This window comes from Drosophila hydei, unplaced genomic scaffold, assembly GCF_003285905.1.
Source record: "Drosophila hydei strain 15085-1641.00,03,60 unplaced genomic scaffold, DhydRS2 tig00000063-arrow-pilon, whole genome shotgun sequence".
Taxonomy (NCBI): Eukaryota; Metazoa; Arthropoda; class Insecta; order Diptera; family Drosophilidae; genus Drosophila; species Drosophila hydei.
Genome location: NW_022045657.1, coordinates 8,886,668 through 8,902,625, shown reverse-complemented (window position 1 = coordinate 8,902,625; position 15,958 = coordinate 8,886,668). Strand labels below are relative to the sequence as shown.

General features: G+C 35.5%; 4 protein-coding genes across 9 annotated transcripts in view; 2 read left to right on the top strand and 2 right to left on the bottom strand.

Moving 5' to 3' along the window:
- LOC111602952 (tropomyosin-2) overlaps window positions 1–9,559 on the bottom strand; it is a 28,819-nt gene extending 19,260 nt beyond the window's left edge. For 3 of the 6 annotated variants that reach the window (XM_023320315.2, XM_023320316.2, XM_023320322.2), the window contains exons 1-3: window positions 9,472–9,559; window positions 5,092–5,245; window positions 4,757–4,882 (exon numbers count right to left, since the gene is read on the bottom strand). In XM_023320315.2, coding sequence (XP_023176083.1) covers window positions 4,757–4,882; window positions 5,092–5,205 — 240 coding nt within the window. In that variant the 5' untranslated portion in view covers window positions 5,206–5,245; window positions 9,472–9,559. The remainder of the gene's footprint in view (window positions 1–4,756; window positions 4,883–5,091; window positions 5,246–9,471) is intronic. The other 3 variants (XM_023320321.2, XM_023320314.1, XM_023320320.1) reach the window with 2 other exon arrangements.
- Window positions 9,560–12,486: 2,927 nt separating this feature from the next.
- On the top strand, window positions 12,487–12,940 carry LOC111603029 (cytochrome c oxidase assembly protein COX16 homolog, mitochondrial). The gene is made up of 2 exons (XM_023320458.2): window positions 12,487–12,605; window positions 12,670–12,940. Exons 1-2 carry the CDS (start codon window positions 12,487–12,489, stop codon window positions 12,875–12,877), a joined length of 327 nt encoding a protein of 108 aa, XP_023176226.1. The 3' UTR covers window positions 12,878–12,940.
- An 81-nt stretch (window positions 12,941–13,021) lies between these two features.
- LOC111603026 (nuA4 complex subunit EAF3 homolog) lies at window positions 13,022–14,681 on the top strand. Its single transcript, XM_023320456.2, has 4 exons — window positions 13,022–13,155; window positions 13,219–13,333; window positions 13,397–13,512; window positions 13,573–14,681. The coding sequence occupies exons 1-4, from the start codon at window positions 13,086–13,088 to the stop codon at window positions 14,649–14,651; spliced, it is 1,380 nt and encodes a 459-aa protein (XP_023176224.1). The 5' UTR covers window positions 13,022–13,085; the 3' UTR covers window positions 14,652–14,681.
- Window positions 14,682–14,801: 120 nt separating this feature from the next.
- Window positions 14,802–15,740, bottom strand: LOC111603028 (ribosome biogenesis protein TSR3 homolog). The gene has a single exon (XM_023320457.2). It carries the CDS (start codon window positions 15,617–15,619, stop codon window positions 14,825–14,827), a length of 795 nt encoding a protein of 264 aa, XP_023176225.2. The 5' UTR covers window positions 15,620–15,740; the 3' UTR covers window positions 14,802–14,824.
- Window positions 15,741–15,958: the final 218 nt, after the last annotated feature.

Below are 15,958 nucleotides of genomic sequence, written 5' to 3'. Positions count from 1 at the left end.
TCGCTCTGAACCTAACCAAACTTTTTGTTTAGCTTTTGTTTGTTTTTTTTTATCGCTTTCTGGAAGGAGCGACAACAAAGGCAGCTTGAAGAGAGAAAAATAGAAATATGATTAGTGCAAATAAATGAGTAAAGTTTGTGTATTATCAATTAGGCAAGCCCACAGCTAATTACCCGCTTCAGCTGCGTGTTCATTATGTTGTGCAGCTCGTTCCGAATGATATTGAACTTCATCATTGTGTCGGAGCTGAAGATGGAGCGTCCAAATGCCAGACCCGGGTAGTCAGCGCAACGTCCTTTATTACGACGCGCCTCTCGTTCGGCAACAATCTCTGCGGCTTCGCTGGTGCAACGCAGCTTTGCCCATTCCTGCGCCTGTGTATCCTCATCCTCAGTGTTCAGAACAATACCCTCATCAATCGCACCCGCACTGAGATCTGTAGCAATGCTATCGCTGCTCACATCCATTATGCCAGCACCTCCGCTCTGTCGTTTAATTCTCTCACGTTTACCGCCGACTGATGAAGAGGATTTCTTTTTGCGCTCCGATTTCTCTCTGTCACCTTTATCGCGCTTCTTCTTCTTTTTACCACTGGTAGTAGACGGATCTTGTTCAGCTGTAGTTGCTGACGTTGCTGCTGGGATTGTTTCATCTAGGATGCTGCTCTCATCGGTTGGAGTAGGACTGTTGCTGCCCAAAGAATTTGTTACCGATTCGGTTAGAGGCAGGCTGAGCGTGCTTCGACTAGCAATTGACTGATCCCCTGATGGTGGCTGCGTCTGCGAGTTTGTTTCGCCACGCAGATTGGAGAGCACACCTTTAGAGTCGCCGCGATAGAGGGCGGCCAGTATTTCCTGCACATTGGGCACATTGGGACGCCGTGTGCCGGCAAAGCGTGGATGATGCTGATGACCGCGGCGCTTAAGCGAAGACGGCACAAGTGGCGATGCATTCGAATGGGAATTATTGGTGCTGTGGCTGCCCGCACCGCTTGTGCTGGACAGCGCATCGTCGTCAGCACTGTTGCCCAGTGACATATCCATATCGGAATCACTCCAACTCCAATCGTCCGATAGCTCCGATTCCGATTGCTGCAACTGTTGATAGTTATTATAGAGCTGGGCTAGATAAAGCTCCGCCTGTTCATCGTAGTGGAGAAGTTTGTCGAGCACATTCAGTTGCTCCTCGATGGAGCCCCAACGGGAAGAGAGCTCTGATTTGTAGCCGTCGTTGTTGCCACGCCTGCTAATTGATTGCTTTTTTTGCTTGTGTTTTTGTTGTTCACTTTTGTGGCTGTGGGACTGTTTATTTGCATTAATTATGCGTTTGTTGCGCTGTTGCTGCTGCTGCTGTTTTGTTGTTTTTGTCTGCTGTCCTGCAGCAGCTGCGCTGCTACCTGCTTTATATGGAATTGTTGATATTACTATATATCGATATCGATATTTTCAATAAAAATATCGTGCAAATCAGCTGATTTGCATATACCAATATCGATAGCTGAGAAAAAGTATGACCAGGCAAGTGCACATGGCAAAGCTTATATGAAATAACACTACTACATTTGCCTTGTGCACTTGATATAATTTTGTATAGAATGCAAAGAATATTTGTCTAAAAAGAGCGGAACATGCTTTTCATTCTATACTAAATGTACATTTTTGTTTTTTATTACGCTGTTGCTTTGATGGTTGCCTATCGTTGCCGCCGCTTGTCAATAGATGGCGATGTGCACGCTTTATTTGGTGCGCAAGCGTTTGGCGACGTGCCGCGTTGCCAACGTATTTTTTAATTTGCGGCGTTTGCGTCGCCGGCTTAAAATACGTTATAGGTTTTGTTGTAGTTTTGTTGGGGCTCAAATTTGATTGTTTTATTTGCGTTTCTGTTAAATTTTTTGAATTAATTGTTAATGGTATTTTATGCTTCTGCTGCTTTTGCTTGGCTTTAGCCACCGACGCCGACGTCACTGCCGCTGCCGGTGCCGCTTGATTTTTACCGTAACTCACTTTTTTCCACTCATATGCATTATTAACTTTTGCAGTTCCTATTGTTAATGTTTTCTCGTACATATTAATTATCAGTTGCGGCTTTTGATTTTGTTGTTGTGGTTTTGTGATTTGGTGCGTGTTGTTTGGTCTTTTGTTGTTGTTCAAACAGCTGTGCTCATAGTACCGTTAGCTTTGAGTCTTTTATCTATTTTTACTGATGATTTAATACGGCTTTTCTATCTCTCTATCTTTCATTCTCTCTATTTCTCTTTTTTCTCAATTTTCAGTCGCGCGTTAAAAACTGAGCAAGGGAAAATTTGCGTATTTGGCCAACTTCCGCAACACGTTTTTATTTTGTTTCTGCAATTGCCGTTGTTGTTGTAACTTAATTTATGTAATTGCAAATCACTAGAATTTTATTTAAATTTAATTAAATAAAAATAGTGTTTCACTTGTTAGGTATTAGAAAACTATTAGATTTCGTTTTTTTTATTGAATTAATTGATAATTATTATTGAATTTATTGTAATTATTTATGCGGCGTGCGGGCGGCTCGGTTCGGCTGCTAGTTGTTCGGCCCCTCCGGCAGTTGCTGCTTGCTGCTTGCTTTGGCGTTGTACTTGAAAGTGTTGTGCGATCATTTTTGTGGCCATGCGCTCGCACATCACGCTGTGCGCGCGCTCTCTCTCTCTCTCTCTCTATATACCGTTCTCTCTCATTCACTGTCTTTCCATTGCTGCTGTTGCTGTTGTGCTGGTGGTGTTGGTGGTGGCAGCGCCCCCTGCCAAGCGGCAGTGGCAGCGACAGCGTCAGTCACTGTGGCACATGTGCGAGTGAGTCAGCATTATGCACAACCATTTGTGAATGCAAGTGTATTAGTGCTGCAGTGCGTACGCTATGCGGGTGTAAAGGAGCGCAAGGCACTGACAGCCCCCCACCGCCCACTCGCACACTCTCTGAGAGTGAGAGAGAGATTGTTCGCTCCGTACTCATTTCCATTTTCATTTTCTGTTAATTTCATTTGTGTGTTCCGTTTGATTTAATTGCTGTTCAGTCTTCTTTCTTCTCTGTTTTTTATTATCATATTTGCGCATATTACTCAGCGAAGTCGTCTGTATCTCATCATTATTTATTTAAGGGAAGGGTGTGGGGTAAACAACAACAACAACAACGTCACACAAAATATATTGATAATGATAATGAGCCAGTGTTTTGTCAAAACTTATGAATTTATGTTGTCTGATAAGCGTTTTGCTTTTGTTTTTTTTTTTGGTTACCTGTGAACACTAAGCATATTTTTCTTTTGAAACGCTGCCAATTGGCAGCTAAAACACAAAATGTCCTTGAAATACTTTCGTACCAAAATCAAAAAAGCCAAATCAAATAAGATGAAAAACTTTATACGTTTTCCAATTGGAAACGCAACCGAACAGACCAAGAAAAATGTGCTAAATACTGCGCGGCAGCTATTTCAAAATTCTCATTGTAGAAAAAGAAAATAAAATCAAATTTGCTCGAGCGAATATTTTGGCAAAGCCAAAGCAAACGCAGCAAAAGCAAAAACATCGCATTTTGGTTTTGCTTTTGCGTTATTTGATACACACACATACACGTACACACACAAACACACATAGACGCACATGCTAGATACTCGATGCGTCTCTTTCGCACCCGGCCAAAGCTATTTAAACAAATTTAAAAATAGCGCTCAGCATAGGCGTTGCCAACAGCAAATAAATTTCGATGTTTTCTCATTTGAAATTTTCCTTTCTTTTATGTTTGTTTGAAAAACTTTAAAGTTTTTATGGAATTTGAAATCAGAAACATACCAAACGCATTTCAACAAACATTTTTATAGAAACATACGTACATATATGAAAATCAACACGAAAAACATCCGTGAAATTGTTAATGCCAAACAGATGGCACCAATTTCCATGCCCAAGCCCCATTTTCCCTGTCACCAAATCGTTTATATATATAGTTTATATGTATTTTGTATATATCCATAGCCGTAAAAGTATTATTCTAGTATTGATTTCATGTGTATTTCTTGCTTTTGTCTGACTAATTCACAATGAAAACTGGCTGATTCAGAAAATCTAAAAACTCTTTACAAATATTCTAAAATTCTGCTTTTGACCTACTTTCGTATATGATTAGATAATATATGCTGAAGCTGAAAGAGCTCCTATTCAAAATAAATTTGTCAGAATTTTAATTACAATTTTAATCTAATTTTATTTTAGCTGCTTTAAATTGAAATCGAAATTTTATAATTAGAAATCTTAAATTTTTAATTCTATTAAAACTAATAAAAGTATTAAGATTCTTATTTTTATGGATTTTTTCTTGATTTTCTAAAGAATGTTTGAAATTTTTATAGACTTTTAATAGACTTTAAGATTTTTCAGTTCAATTTCATTTCTTTAAATTTAAAAAAAAATGATCGAAATAGAATTTTTTGCAATATTTTATTAACTTTAAAATATTTTTTTATATAAATATAAAAAACATATATATATATATATATATATGTTTTTTATTTTTTTTAACTAAATATTTTATATATATTTTTTTATATATAGTAATATATATGTTTAGATTATATATCCAATATTCCTAATCAGCTCCAAGCTTAATTTAAACTTGTTGAGAAAAGTTTTCTCCTTGAAAAAAGTAATGAAATTTCCTTCAGCTTCTAGTTCTACTTCTACTTGTTACTTAAGACTAAGCTAGTGATGAGTGAAATATATATAAGTCGGACTTACATTCTGCAGAGCTTTGTTCTTCTCCTCGAGCTTGCCAGTGACCAGGGTCAAAGCTTCCTGGGTCTGATCCAATTCGTTTTCAACAGTCTGGATCTTCTTTTGCAGCTGGCGCGCCTCCTCCTCGGCCTACGATCGATAACAAAGACACAGATCGATTATTATTGCGGGGGCCCAATAGGTAATTAAAAATGCAGGTGTTAACAATTTAACAGTCATTAATTATTGTGTTGTTTTTTCTATTGTTAGCAATAAAAAGTTTTGTTTATGTTTCTTTTGCTTGTTGTGCTGCTTGGTGTTTGGGGCATGCAACATGCGTTGCATGGCTGAATGCTTACCTTCTCGGCGCGGGTGTTGGCATCGCGTGCCTCCTGCTCGCAAACGAGAGCACGTTCCAATGCTCCATCCTTGTCGACTTTCATCGCTTGCATCTTCTTCTTGATGGCATCCATGGTGGCTGGCTTTATCTGTGTTTACTGCACTCGAAAGAAACTGAAAGGGAAAATGAAATGGAAATGGAAATTAATATCAAAACAATAAAGTAATTATATTTTATGCGATAATCGACGCTACATAAGAGTCGAGAAAGTAAATTTACAACTTTTTTAATGACTATTTGCTTTAAGTAAAGTTTTTATAGCTAGATGGATCTCTAAAGGCTTTTCGAAAATATTTATATAAACTTTTCAACAATTTCAAGAATTTTTTCAAACTTTGCAAAGCAACATTTTTTAGTTTTTATATAGAATGATTTTGGTATCACAAATTCTTGAAGTTTTATATATTTTTAAAGAAGTTTCGAACAAACAAACCAGATCAGAAAATTCTCTTAAAAAAACCCAATTCCTTCCTTCCTTCTTAAAATATTTCAATTTATACATAATAGTTTTATAAATTATATTAATAATATTTATATTATATAGCCTTATGCACGTTATTAATGAATATATCTACATTACTTTATAAATTATATTATTATTTATATTTTAATAGTTTTTTTTAAGAATGTAGTTTATGTTTTATTAAACCCAATTTTCTATAAATCATTTAATTTTTTAATAATCTTTGAATATATTTTTATAATATAAATTTAACATATTTAAGCTTAACACTTTTTAGCTACTTTTTTATATTATTGTAGTTTTTTTTTAGCAAACCAATAAAAATTGTAATTAACTTCAATTAAGAAATTAAAATGTGCATATTGTTTATTTCAAGCCTGCTAGTGTTTCTACTAATGCGACAATTTCTGTAGCAACTTCAGTTCATGTTTGCACATCGCTGTTTTGTTTTTTGTTAGCATGAAATAAAATAAGTAAAAATAAGCTGAAAGAAATTGACACAATTTTTGGCAGCTCTCTACTTAGAAATGCTTGCAGCTTCGCGCAGAGCCGTTTGTGAGCTGCATAGCTAATTGGGGGAGGAGGCGCTTCATGTAGCAACTCATCCCAAGCAGTTTCCATTCTCGTGTGTTTTGTGCGAAATCTCATTTTGGGGACAACAAATTGTCGAAGAACGTGCTGGCTATCGCATTAAATGATTTAAGCGATGAGCATGAAAGACGCAAGTGAAATATTAAAATTCAATTTGTGAGCTGAAACAATCGGATTTCGACCTGACTTTGAATCGATTATTGACAACGATGCTTAAACCTGCTGCTAAGATAACTTAAGATTGAAGTATGAAGAGTGGGAGGTATACATGTTTAGCTTATAAAGTAGTGAAGAGCAATTGAGAGAAATAATATAAGACATTAAAAATGTATTATGATTTTACATTTTTCGCTTTCACATTTAGAATTGAATGAGTATACAAGAAAATATAGATAAGTGCTGTGCAAATTCACCAACGGAACCCTAAATCTAAATCCAAACTAAATGTGCAGCCCTGCATCTTCTGCCTGGTTCTGGTTCACATTTGGTTCCACTTTAAGCCTGCTTGAACCGGAAAATCAAATTGCATGGGAACTTTAGCAGAAAAAGAAAATGGGCATTTATTATTAAACAAATATTATTGAATATTTAATAAACAGAATTATTGCACAAGCTGTAAACAAACTTTTGTCAGCTACTGTTTGTGTATTTAAAAAAGCTTTACATACAAAATGCTTAACGAAATCAATGAAATTGTTTTCTAAATTTGATAATTAACCTTTTTAAAGAAAATGATAATTAATTTAAATAAAGTAATGAATATAACTTAAATAAGTGAATTGTGCGAGTATTAAATTTGATAAATAAGATGAGTAAGTAATTCTCTTCGCTGTAAGCCTTTCGATCTCTCATCAATTCTCTTGAACTTTGCGACTTCCAGGTGGGGAATGCAATTAAGTGTCAAGTTGATAAGGTGAGGAATGAAATGCCTAACAGCCTGACTCATACAAGTGCGACAGAGGGATAGAGAGGGAGAGAGAGAGAGCTCATGAGAATTGTGGACTCAGCTGTGAGGAGCTCTGGGTTAGCCCTGCGCATAATACTTGACCAACATTTCAATTTGTCATGGCTGGAATGCCAAACTAATTGAGTCAGAGCCCTGTTTTGGGTGCCTATATTACTTATAGTACTGCGTACATCAGAGTTTATTTTTAACACTTTTGTTTACATTTGAGCTCCTGAAAGAGATTCTGCCGAAGCGAAGGCAGGTTTCGGGCTTTTAAGCAAGCAAACAGAAACAACAACAAATAATTGAAAATGCAATCGAGGCAGAAATTTTTATAAATATATATATATATATATTATATATATATATATATATGTGCATATCCCATCCAGACGCGCAGAAGGTATGAGGTTTTCTCTTATGCATTTTTTATAAGTAGCAATATATGTCGTCCATCGAACGAGGTGACACAATGAATTATGTTTGTTTGTTCAGCAGAAAATCACTTTGGAATTTTATAACTTCGGAGACATGAATGATGGCAATGACACACATCTATAATCGAGCCTACATAGACCTATATAAAAACACCCAATTTTGTCGCTTCCAGAAGGCTTATTTGCATAAGTCTTACGAAGTGCCAAGTTGTTAATATCCTGGTGAACATGGTGTATATTGTTTTTGTGTGAATGTTTGGAACATATAGAATTATATAGAGTATATAGCTCTGGTTTGAAGTTTGTAAGACAACAATATCCAATATATAACATTGAATTTAATTATTTTTCAATATATACTAAGCTTACAGTATTAACAATAAATATGGATTCTAAGACACTTTTGATACGTAGCTGCTAGATTTTCCTATATTTCTACATTTATTAATTTATATATAATTAATTTTTTAATGAAAGAAAGATTAAAAATCAATACATATATATCTATATTTATGTAAAAACAACTCAAGTGCTCATGATATTTTCAAATCAAGCAGAGCCAACTAGTTAATTTGAATTTAATTAATTTCAAATATAAATCTTCAGGTTTTTTCTAATATACTTCCTTTTCATATTCAAGCATGACTAGCTCAAATATATTAGTTTCTAATCATATTTAATGCACAATAATACAAATTTTAAATTTTTTATACAGTCAATAAAGTATAGTACACACCTTCTCTGGCACCGAATTGGCTGTGTTCTAATAACTAGCTCGCAATTTTCGAAATATCAAAATTTTAAAAATTTCCAAATAATCCAAATAAAAGCAGGTATACATACAATTTGCCTGCTTATCTATTTTTAAAGCATATATACATACATATGTATATGATATATATATATATATATATATATTAAGATTCTATCACACACACAATTATATGCATAAGGCTGGCAACACTGAAAGCTCATAAAAGCTTTATAGATCACACTCAATCTCGCTCTCTCTCTCTCTCTTTTTATTCTCTCCCTCTTTTGGTAATTCTATAAATAGCCGGGCATCTGTTGAATATTTCCTAATTGCTATGCGAACGGATATTACTTAATATAAACTGAGAGAAAAGCTTTTCAAGAACATTTGAAAGCATTTCGCCTACGCTAGTCTTTAGATAGATTGAACGTCGGCCACTCTGGTTCAGTATCAAGTTACAGGGTAGACGAAAGTAAAATACTTTTTAATTGTTTGTAATGCAAATAGAAAGAAACCGCTTTTTACTCTTATAAAGAATTGTTATAGTTTCTAACTATCTAGAAATTATGCTACTTTGAATTTTCATATACTGTCCTGCCTCAATATATCTATTTCTGTTTCACGTTTCTATTAACTATATATATACATATGTATATATGCACATCATATATATATATATATGTATATATATATATATATAGATTTATCTCATGTGTTGAATTGAAATTCTAGAACTCAAGTTGTGGTTAAGACAAAGACATTGGCTTTTTCTTCAGGTTTTTTGCCATCATAATTTTTTGCATTAGTTCAAACTGTTTGCCAAAGTTGCTTAACCTCAATTTATTATATATATATATAGTTTTTTTTTCTTAAATATTTGAAATACTTAACAAAATATTTGCGGTTTATTCACAGCACTTTGATTAGTTAAATAATTTGTTATTTATGTTTTAGGTTCGATTATGCAATATACTTTTCGGGAATGTCCTTTTAGAGTTAATAAAGAAAACCCTTGACACTTATTGGTTTTTTATTCTTTTTTTCTTTTAACTTAAAAATTAGCTGTAGCACAATTAATAATTGTTTATTCAGTGTTGAACTCTTTGAGTAGATTTTTGTAGGTTTTCTTGTTTATTCCTTTTACTTACAAAACTTTTATTCGGAGTTATCCGCGACTTGAACGGATTGTGATGTTCAACTGAAAATATTTATTCAATATACTGACGTTCGATGCCCGCCGTTTTTCGATTTCAAGCTGTTTGCGTCTGTGTGCGTGCGCAATGTGTGTGAGTGTGTGAGAGAGTAAGCAGAAATACATTTTGGGCAAAGCAGCGAGGCAACGAGCAGCGCCGCTCACACACTCGCTCTCTTAGCAGCTGGCATGCGTTTTGCATGCTCAACACAAATCGTGGGGCGCTCAAATTTTTATTTTGTAACTGCATTCACGATGGCCACAGACGACGGGCACTCAATTTACGAGCGCGTTTTTTTCTGCATAAGCACGAGAAACCAAAGAACACACAGAAAAAAACGAATAAGTCGCAGCAGTAACAACAACTGAACTCTGGCGCTCATTTTAATCGACCCTCGCTCTCACTCTCTCTCCCACTCTCTCTGTCTTTCACCTGTTCCTTTGTAGGCGCAAAGAATTTTAAAATTTCCCAGTATATTTGAAGCTTACTGTGCCTGTATTTTTCTAAGTGTGTGTATCTTTATTTTGTGTTTTTTCTTGTTTTTGATGGCAGCTATTTTTAAATTTCAGTTATTGATATGCCAAAAAACAAAATCTTGTTTCACATTCTCTCATACATACAAATACATAAACTTTTGCGTATTTTTTATAGATTTCTAAAAATCTTTTTTTGTTTTTCAATTTGTATATGTGTACACACACATATATATATATATATATTCAATATTTGAAAGCATTAATACAATTGCAGTAAGCATACATTTTAGGAAAAAAGAGTTCTGAGTCACAATCTTATGCAGAACGTGATAAATGCCAATAATGATAATACAGAGCTTATAACTATCTTTATTTTAAGATATAATAATTTACTCTTTAGCACGCACAGTTTATTAACTAAATTGTTTCTAAATGATAATGAAGATTATGACGAAAATATTATCTACTTTCGTTAATAAAATATCTTTTATGATTAATATACTTACATAACAGAAATTGGTAAATCAATTTTCTATTTAAGCTTTCTCATCTAAACTTTCCTCTTTCCAAATAATTATGTAAAAACTAACTTAATTTAAGAAACTAAGAAATTTCTATAATTTCCATTAGATTCCATTCAATGTTCTTAAAAGAATACAACTGTATAAAAATTATAATATTTATTTATTTATATTAGTATTTCCAATTACAATTTGGTTTGCTTAATCATTGGACTTAAATATTTTATTCCACTATTTAAAAAAATAGTTTTTCTTATGTTATTTTCTGTACTATCAATAACGGCAGAGTTTAAATCCACATTCTTTCATCAAAAAAACTTTGACCATAATTCCAAAATATTTTAACTATGAAAATAACTTCAACCTTCAGAGCATAGAGAATTATAGAATTATAGAATTAGAAAATATAGAATTATATTTTAGCCCAAAAAGAGATAGGTGTAGAGAAAAAAAAATTAGAGTTTCCAATATATACAACTTTTTAGAAGTACTTCAAAAATATGTAAAATGCTTAATAATAATAATAGGATTAAAATGTATAAGTATATAAAAAAAAATTCTTAATTATAAAATTGTGGTATTACACTTAATATTTTTATCAATACGCAACAATATATACGGAGAAAAAATTTAACAAACTACGAATTTTTTATTGAAAAAACGGTATATATATTTTTTGATTATTATATATATTTGATTATTATTATATTTTGGAGGAGCTGTGTTCTGCAATGAGAGCACGAAAAAAATCTATTTAAATCCGAGCAACACCCACATGATGACGTAACTGTTTTCATTAAAACGTTTGGCAATGGGCAACAGAAATATTAATTATTTTCTATATATTTTCTATATATATATATATATATATATATATATATATATATATATATATATATATATATATATATATATATATATATATATAGATTAAGGATAGCATTGTAATGACCAAATTGCTTAAACAACTTGCTAAATATGACAAGCCAAATCATGACCAAATGGATAGCACATGTAATGCGTATAAATACAACGGCTTTTTCATAATTCCAATATGTTCTAAAAAAGATATATATATTGTTGTGTGTGCACGTTTGCATTTGTGCTGAGGTTCAAACAAGTGCACAATCTTGTTAACAAAATTGCAACCATATTTGGTGAAAAATCAACAAAAATAATGGAAACTTTAGGCTTCGGCCTAGACAACTTTATGCAATAGCTTGCCACATACAAATGCAACATCAAGCTGCAAGCGGAAAATGAAAAAATAATCGTAGATCAGCTTAGACCGATTCTAAAGGGGACTAAGTGAGCGGTGAGCGGGCGATACGTCAATTGATGACTCAATTGTCACCGTGTCGATGTCGATGTCGATGTCTAAGCTCCTTGTGAACTGGTTCGGCTTTGGTACTAAAAGGAAATCTTTACAACGAGCAACTTGCCTTGCCTTGCCTGGTCGGCTGCATAACGGCCAAGGTGAACCACAAACAGCTCTGTTCGTCTCAAATGTCTTGGTGTGCATGTGAGAAACTTTTTGGCGCTCTTAAAGCAACGTCAGTGTCAATTAATTGCTAAAAACGTATGTGCAGAAAAAGTCGTTCTAGACCTTGAACTTAACGTCAAATCGTATGTAAATAAAGAACAGCCAAAAACATCTAATTTATTGTTAGCCGGAAAACAAATGGGTATTTGAAAATTTCTTGCAGCTAGGTAAATTGCAATGGCAATTGGCGTCAAGGCCGTGTGAATGATTGAATTGAGCTATTTTTATCTAAGCGTAACCGACAGCTGCATATTCTTTAATGCAGTTCAGAAAGTTTAATGTTAGCGTGAAATTTGAGCATTCAAATCAAAATTAATTTCCGCCTCACTTATCGATATATTGGCATCGATATAATTGCATACACAATTCTGCGGCCTATCTTCAGCCCTGGCTGGATTTTGTGTTATCATTTCATAACAATAACATAAAAATGTCATTTACACAAAAGTTAAATTACTACGCAAAACGAAAGTCATTCAAGTATGGCGTGCCCTTTCTAATTATGATGGTCGCCGGTTCGTTTGGACTGCAGCAATTTTCAAATTTGAGGTAAGTAGTATTAAGTTAATCTCACTTGGAACTCACATGGCCTTAACGTATTTTTTGGTTGTAGATACCAGTACGCCAAAAAGCAACCAGTTACACCGGAAGAAATGAAGAAATTCGGTGTGACCATGAAAAAACGTCAAGAAGTGACGCTTGAAAAAGAATATGATAAGGTAAAAGGCATAGATATTGACAATTGGTCAAACAAGCGCGGTCCGCGTCCATGGGAAGAGGAAGAATTGGCGATGGCTGCGTCGTCTGCGGCAAAACAATAAATGCAAAATATGTACATTGTGATGTAGTCTTTAGTGTTCATTAAATATTCTAAATAAATGCAATAACAAAGTGCACTTGATTGTCAGTTAACTTGTTTGTTTTTGCAGCCCTAATTATCGGCGATGCATATATGTGGGTACATATTTTAGGACTGCCAACCTGATCAAATCAGCTGCGACGCTTTGGCATATATTTTCAATAAAAACAATGGGAGAAGTTAAACCCGTAAAAATGGACAACTGGGCGCCAACTGATTCTACTACATTATTTGCTGACGGTGAGACTATCAATTAAAGTGACAAACGACAGCAATGTTTATTTCTATTATCATGTTCTCTAGGGGAGCGTGTGCTTTGCTTTCACGGACCGCTTATCTATGAAGCCAAAGTACTCAAAACAAAACCGGAAAGTTCGCCGGTTGAATATTATATACACTATGCGGGCTGGAGCAAAAAGTAAATTTGCTTGATATGTAAAGTATTACATTTAATTTGACTTATTTTCTTTTCGATACGAAGCTGGGATGAGTGGGTGCCAGAGAGTCGTGTGCTAAAATATAATGACGATAACGTTAAGCGTCAAAAGGAGCTCGCACGACTGTACGTTGAACGCTCAAAGAAAGACAACAAAAAAGGTATGATCACTTAAACTATCAGAAGAACAACTTTATGCTAAAGAATTAAATATGTCTTAGGCAGTGCAAAGGCTAAAAAAATGGAGCATGTGGGCAATGAATCTCGTGCATCGACACCCTCCAAGGATAGCAGCCAAACCCAGCCGTCAACTGGCGTCACCAGTGCTACAACTAGCACACCTATCGCTGCTGGACAATCGAAGACTAAAAATGATGGCAGCAACACCAGCAGCAACAGCAGCACGACAACCAATAATACCTCCATCACGAGCACAACTAGTCGAAGTAATCGCAAGTCCACACAATCTGCTACAGCTGCAGTGCGTCCAAGCACGCCAAGTGCTGACAAAAAGGACGATTCAGCAGCTGCCGAAAACACAGAAGAGGAGGTCACTACGCCCTCAGTGCCGCCACCGCCGCCTAAAGCTAAACGTATGAGCTCTCAAAATAGCAACACAGAACAACGTTCAGCCTTAAGTGGCAATGGAACTGAGGCAGCCACAGCACATCAGTCAACAACAACAACAGCAGCAACAGCAACAACGCCAACAGCAGCAACGACAACTACAACAACAATAGCTGATGCACCTTGTGTGGAGAGCGAAGAAACCTACACAGCAAAACTTGAAGTAAAAATAAAGATACCCGATGAGCTAAAGCACTATCTGACAGATGACTGGTATGCGATAGTTCGTGAGCACAAGCTATTGGAGTTACCGGCCAAGGTGACGGTACAGCAGATAGCAGAACAGTATTTGGCGCATAAGAAGTCAGTGAAATCGACCAGTGCCAGTAAAGAGGTGGCTATTAATGACGTTCTCGATGGCATTATCGAATATTTCAATGTGATGCTTGGCTCCCAGCTGTTGTACAAGTTCGAGCGCACCCAGTACGCAGACATAATGCAAAAGAATCCGGATACGCCGCTGTCCGAGCTATATGGCTCCTTTCATTTATTACGCTTGTTTGTGCGACTTGGCTCAATGTTGAGCTACTCGGCGTTGGACCAACCGGCCATGCAAACCCTGTTAGCACATTTGCATGATTTTCTCAAGTTTTTGGTGAAGAATAGCGCTATGTACTTCAACATGACAAACTTTATTAATGTCGATCCGGAATATGTGCGTAATGCTCAGTAGATGTAGCTAAGTAAACAACTTAAGCCGCTCTCTTTAATTTGTTCCTGATTTTAATTTGAGCGTTGCTTTTCACAACTGGCTTGTAATATATCAAGAAAATCATTCATTTGGAAATTGTATAAAGAAATAAATTGTCTTTGGCCTCTTGTAAAACTAATATTACGTTTTTACATTTATTTTAGTTCTTCGTTATCATCTGCACTCTCACTACTGCTGCTGCTGCTTGTGGGATAAAACTCTTTTAGATCCCTCGGCTTGTCACGCTCCTTTTGCTCCGCTTCTAGATATTCCTTTTGCACTTTTAAAATTTCATCGCTGCCTTTGCACGCTGCATATGCATTAAGGAGCTTTTCGTTTAGCTCAAGGAATGCGTGACCCCAGGAGAATTTACCCATAAACCAACGCGATTCTTCAATAAAGCCGCATATATAGAGTGTTGCAGCTATTGCTTCCACGCAACTAAGCTTGCAGGGTTTTCCATAATTGATTGGATTTGCTGCCACCAAAAATGGCAATAGCCGGGGATAGGGACTGCGCATACGGTTGAAGGGAGTCTCATCTAGCTTCGCCCAAGAACAATCGATAACTGCTACTCCAGAAGCAGCAACGATTTCGCGATCCTGTGTACTAACACATAGTTGACCGACTGGCGAAAGGACAAGTCCAGGAAACTTTTGACCCAAACGCAAATTAGAAATCAGTCCAAGACGTGCTAGTTTTCTGCCCGAACACTTTTTCGGATCACAGTGATTGAGGTCCCACATTGATACGGCAAATTCTGGCGGATGTCCAAGTCCATCCATACTGTCAACTGACGAATCGGACTCGGAGCTGTCGGTGGCATTGCAATTGGACAGTTCATTGGCCTGTTGGGCGAAGCTGCGTTCGCAGTTGTGATTTGACTTGACATTACGATAAGAGCTTGCGCCAGCACCACGCTTGGATTTGCCCCTATGTCGCGCACTCATTTTGCTTAGTTTCAATTAATACGAACTTATATTTATATTTATATACAATTTGTTTCTTGCCTTGCCAGCAACCATATGTTATCGATTACGATAAATTGGCCGCATGGTGCATGTTGGCGCCCAGATAATTTTTTAAATATAAAAATTTCACGTTTTATGTCTAATTTATTACCGATTATTAGCAGATCACAAGAGTTTATTTTATTAACTGAAAAGCTATGAGACTATATAAAAAGCATTACCAACATTAAACTAATCTTTATTTTATTCTTGGGTCAGCAAGACGTTTTATCGATTTAAAGGAAACTATCGTCAGTGTGGTAGTGTCGTGCAGAAAAA

Coding starts and splice junctions, on each gene's coding strand:
- LOC111603029 (XM_023320458.2), top strand. CDS start 12,487: ATGTCATTTACACAAAAGTTAAATTACTACGCAAAACGAAAGTCATTC. Junction 12,606..12,669: donor CAGCAATTTTCAAATTTGAG/GTAAGTAGTATT, acceptor TTTTGGTTGTAG/ATACCAGTACGCCAAAAAGC.
- LOC111603026 (XM_023320456.2), top strand. CDS start 13,086: ATGGGAGAAGTTAAACCCGTAAAAATGGACAACTGGGCGCCAACTGAT. Junction 13,334..13,396: donor TATGCGGGCTGGAGCAAAAA/GTAAATTTGCTT, acceptor TTCGATACGAAG/CTGGGATGAGTGGGTGCCAG. Junction 13,513..13,572: donor AAAGAAAGACAACAAAAAAG/GTATGATCACTT, acceptor AATATGTCTTAG/GCAGTGCAAAGGCTAAAAAA.
- LOC111603028 (XM_023320457.2), bottom strand. CDS start 15,619: ATGAGTGCGCGACATAGGGGCAAATCCAAGCGTGGTGCTGGCGCAAGC.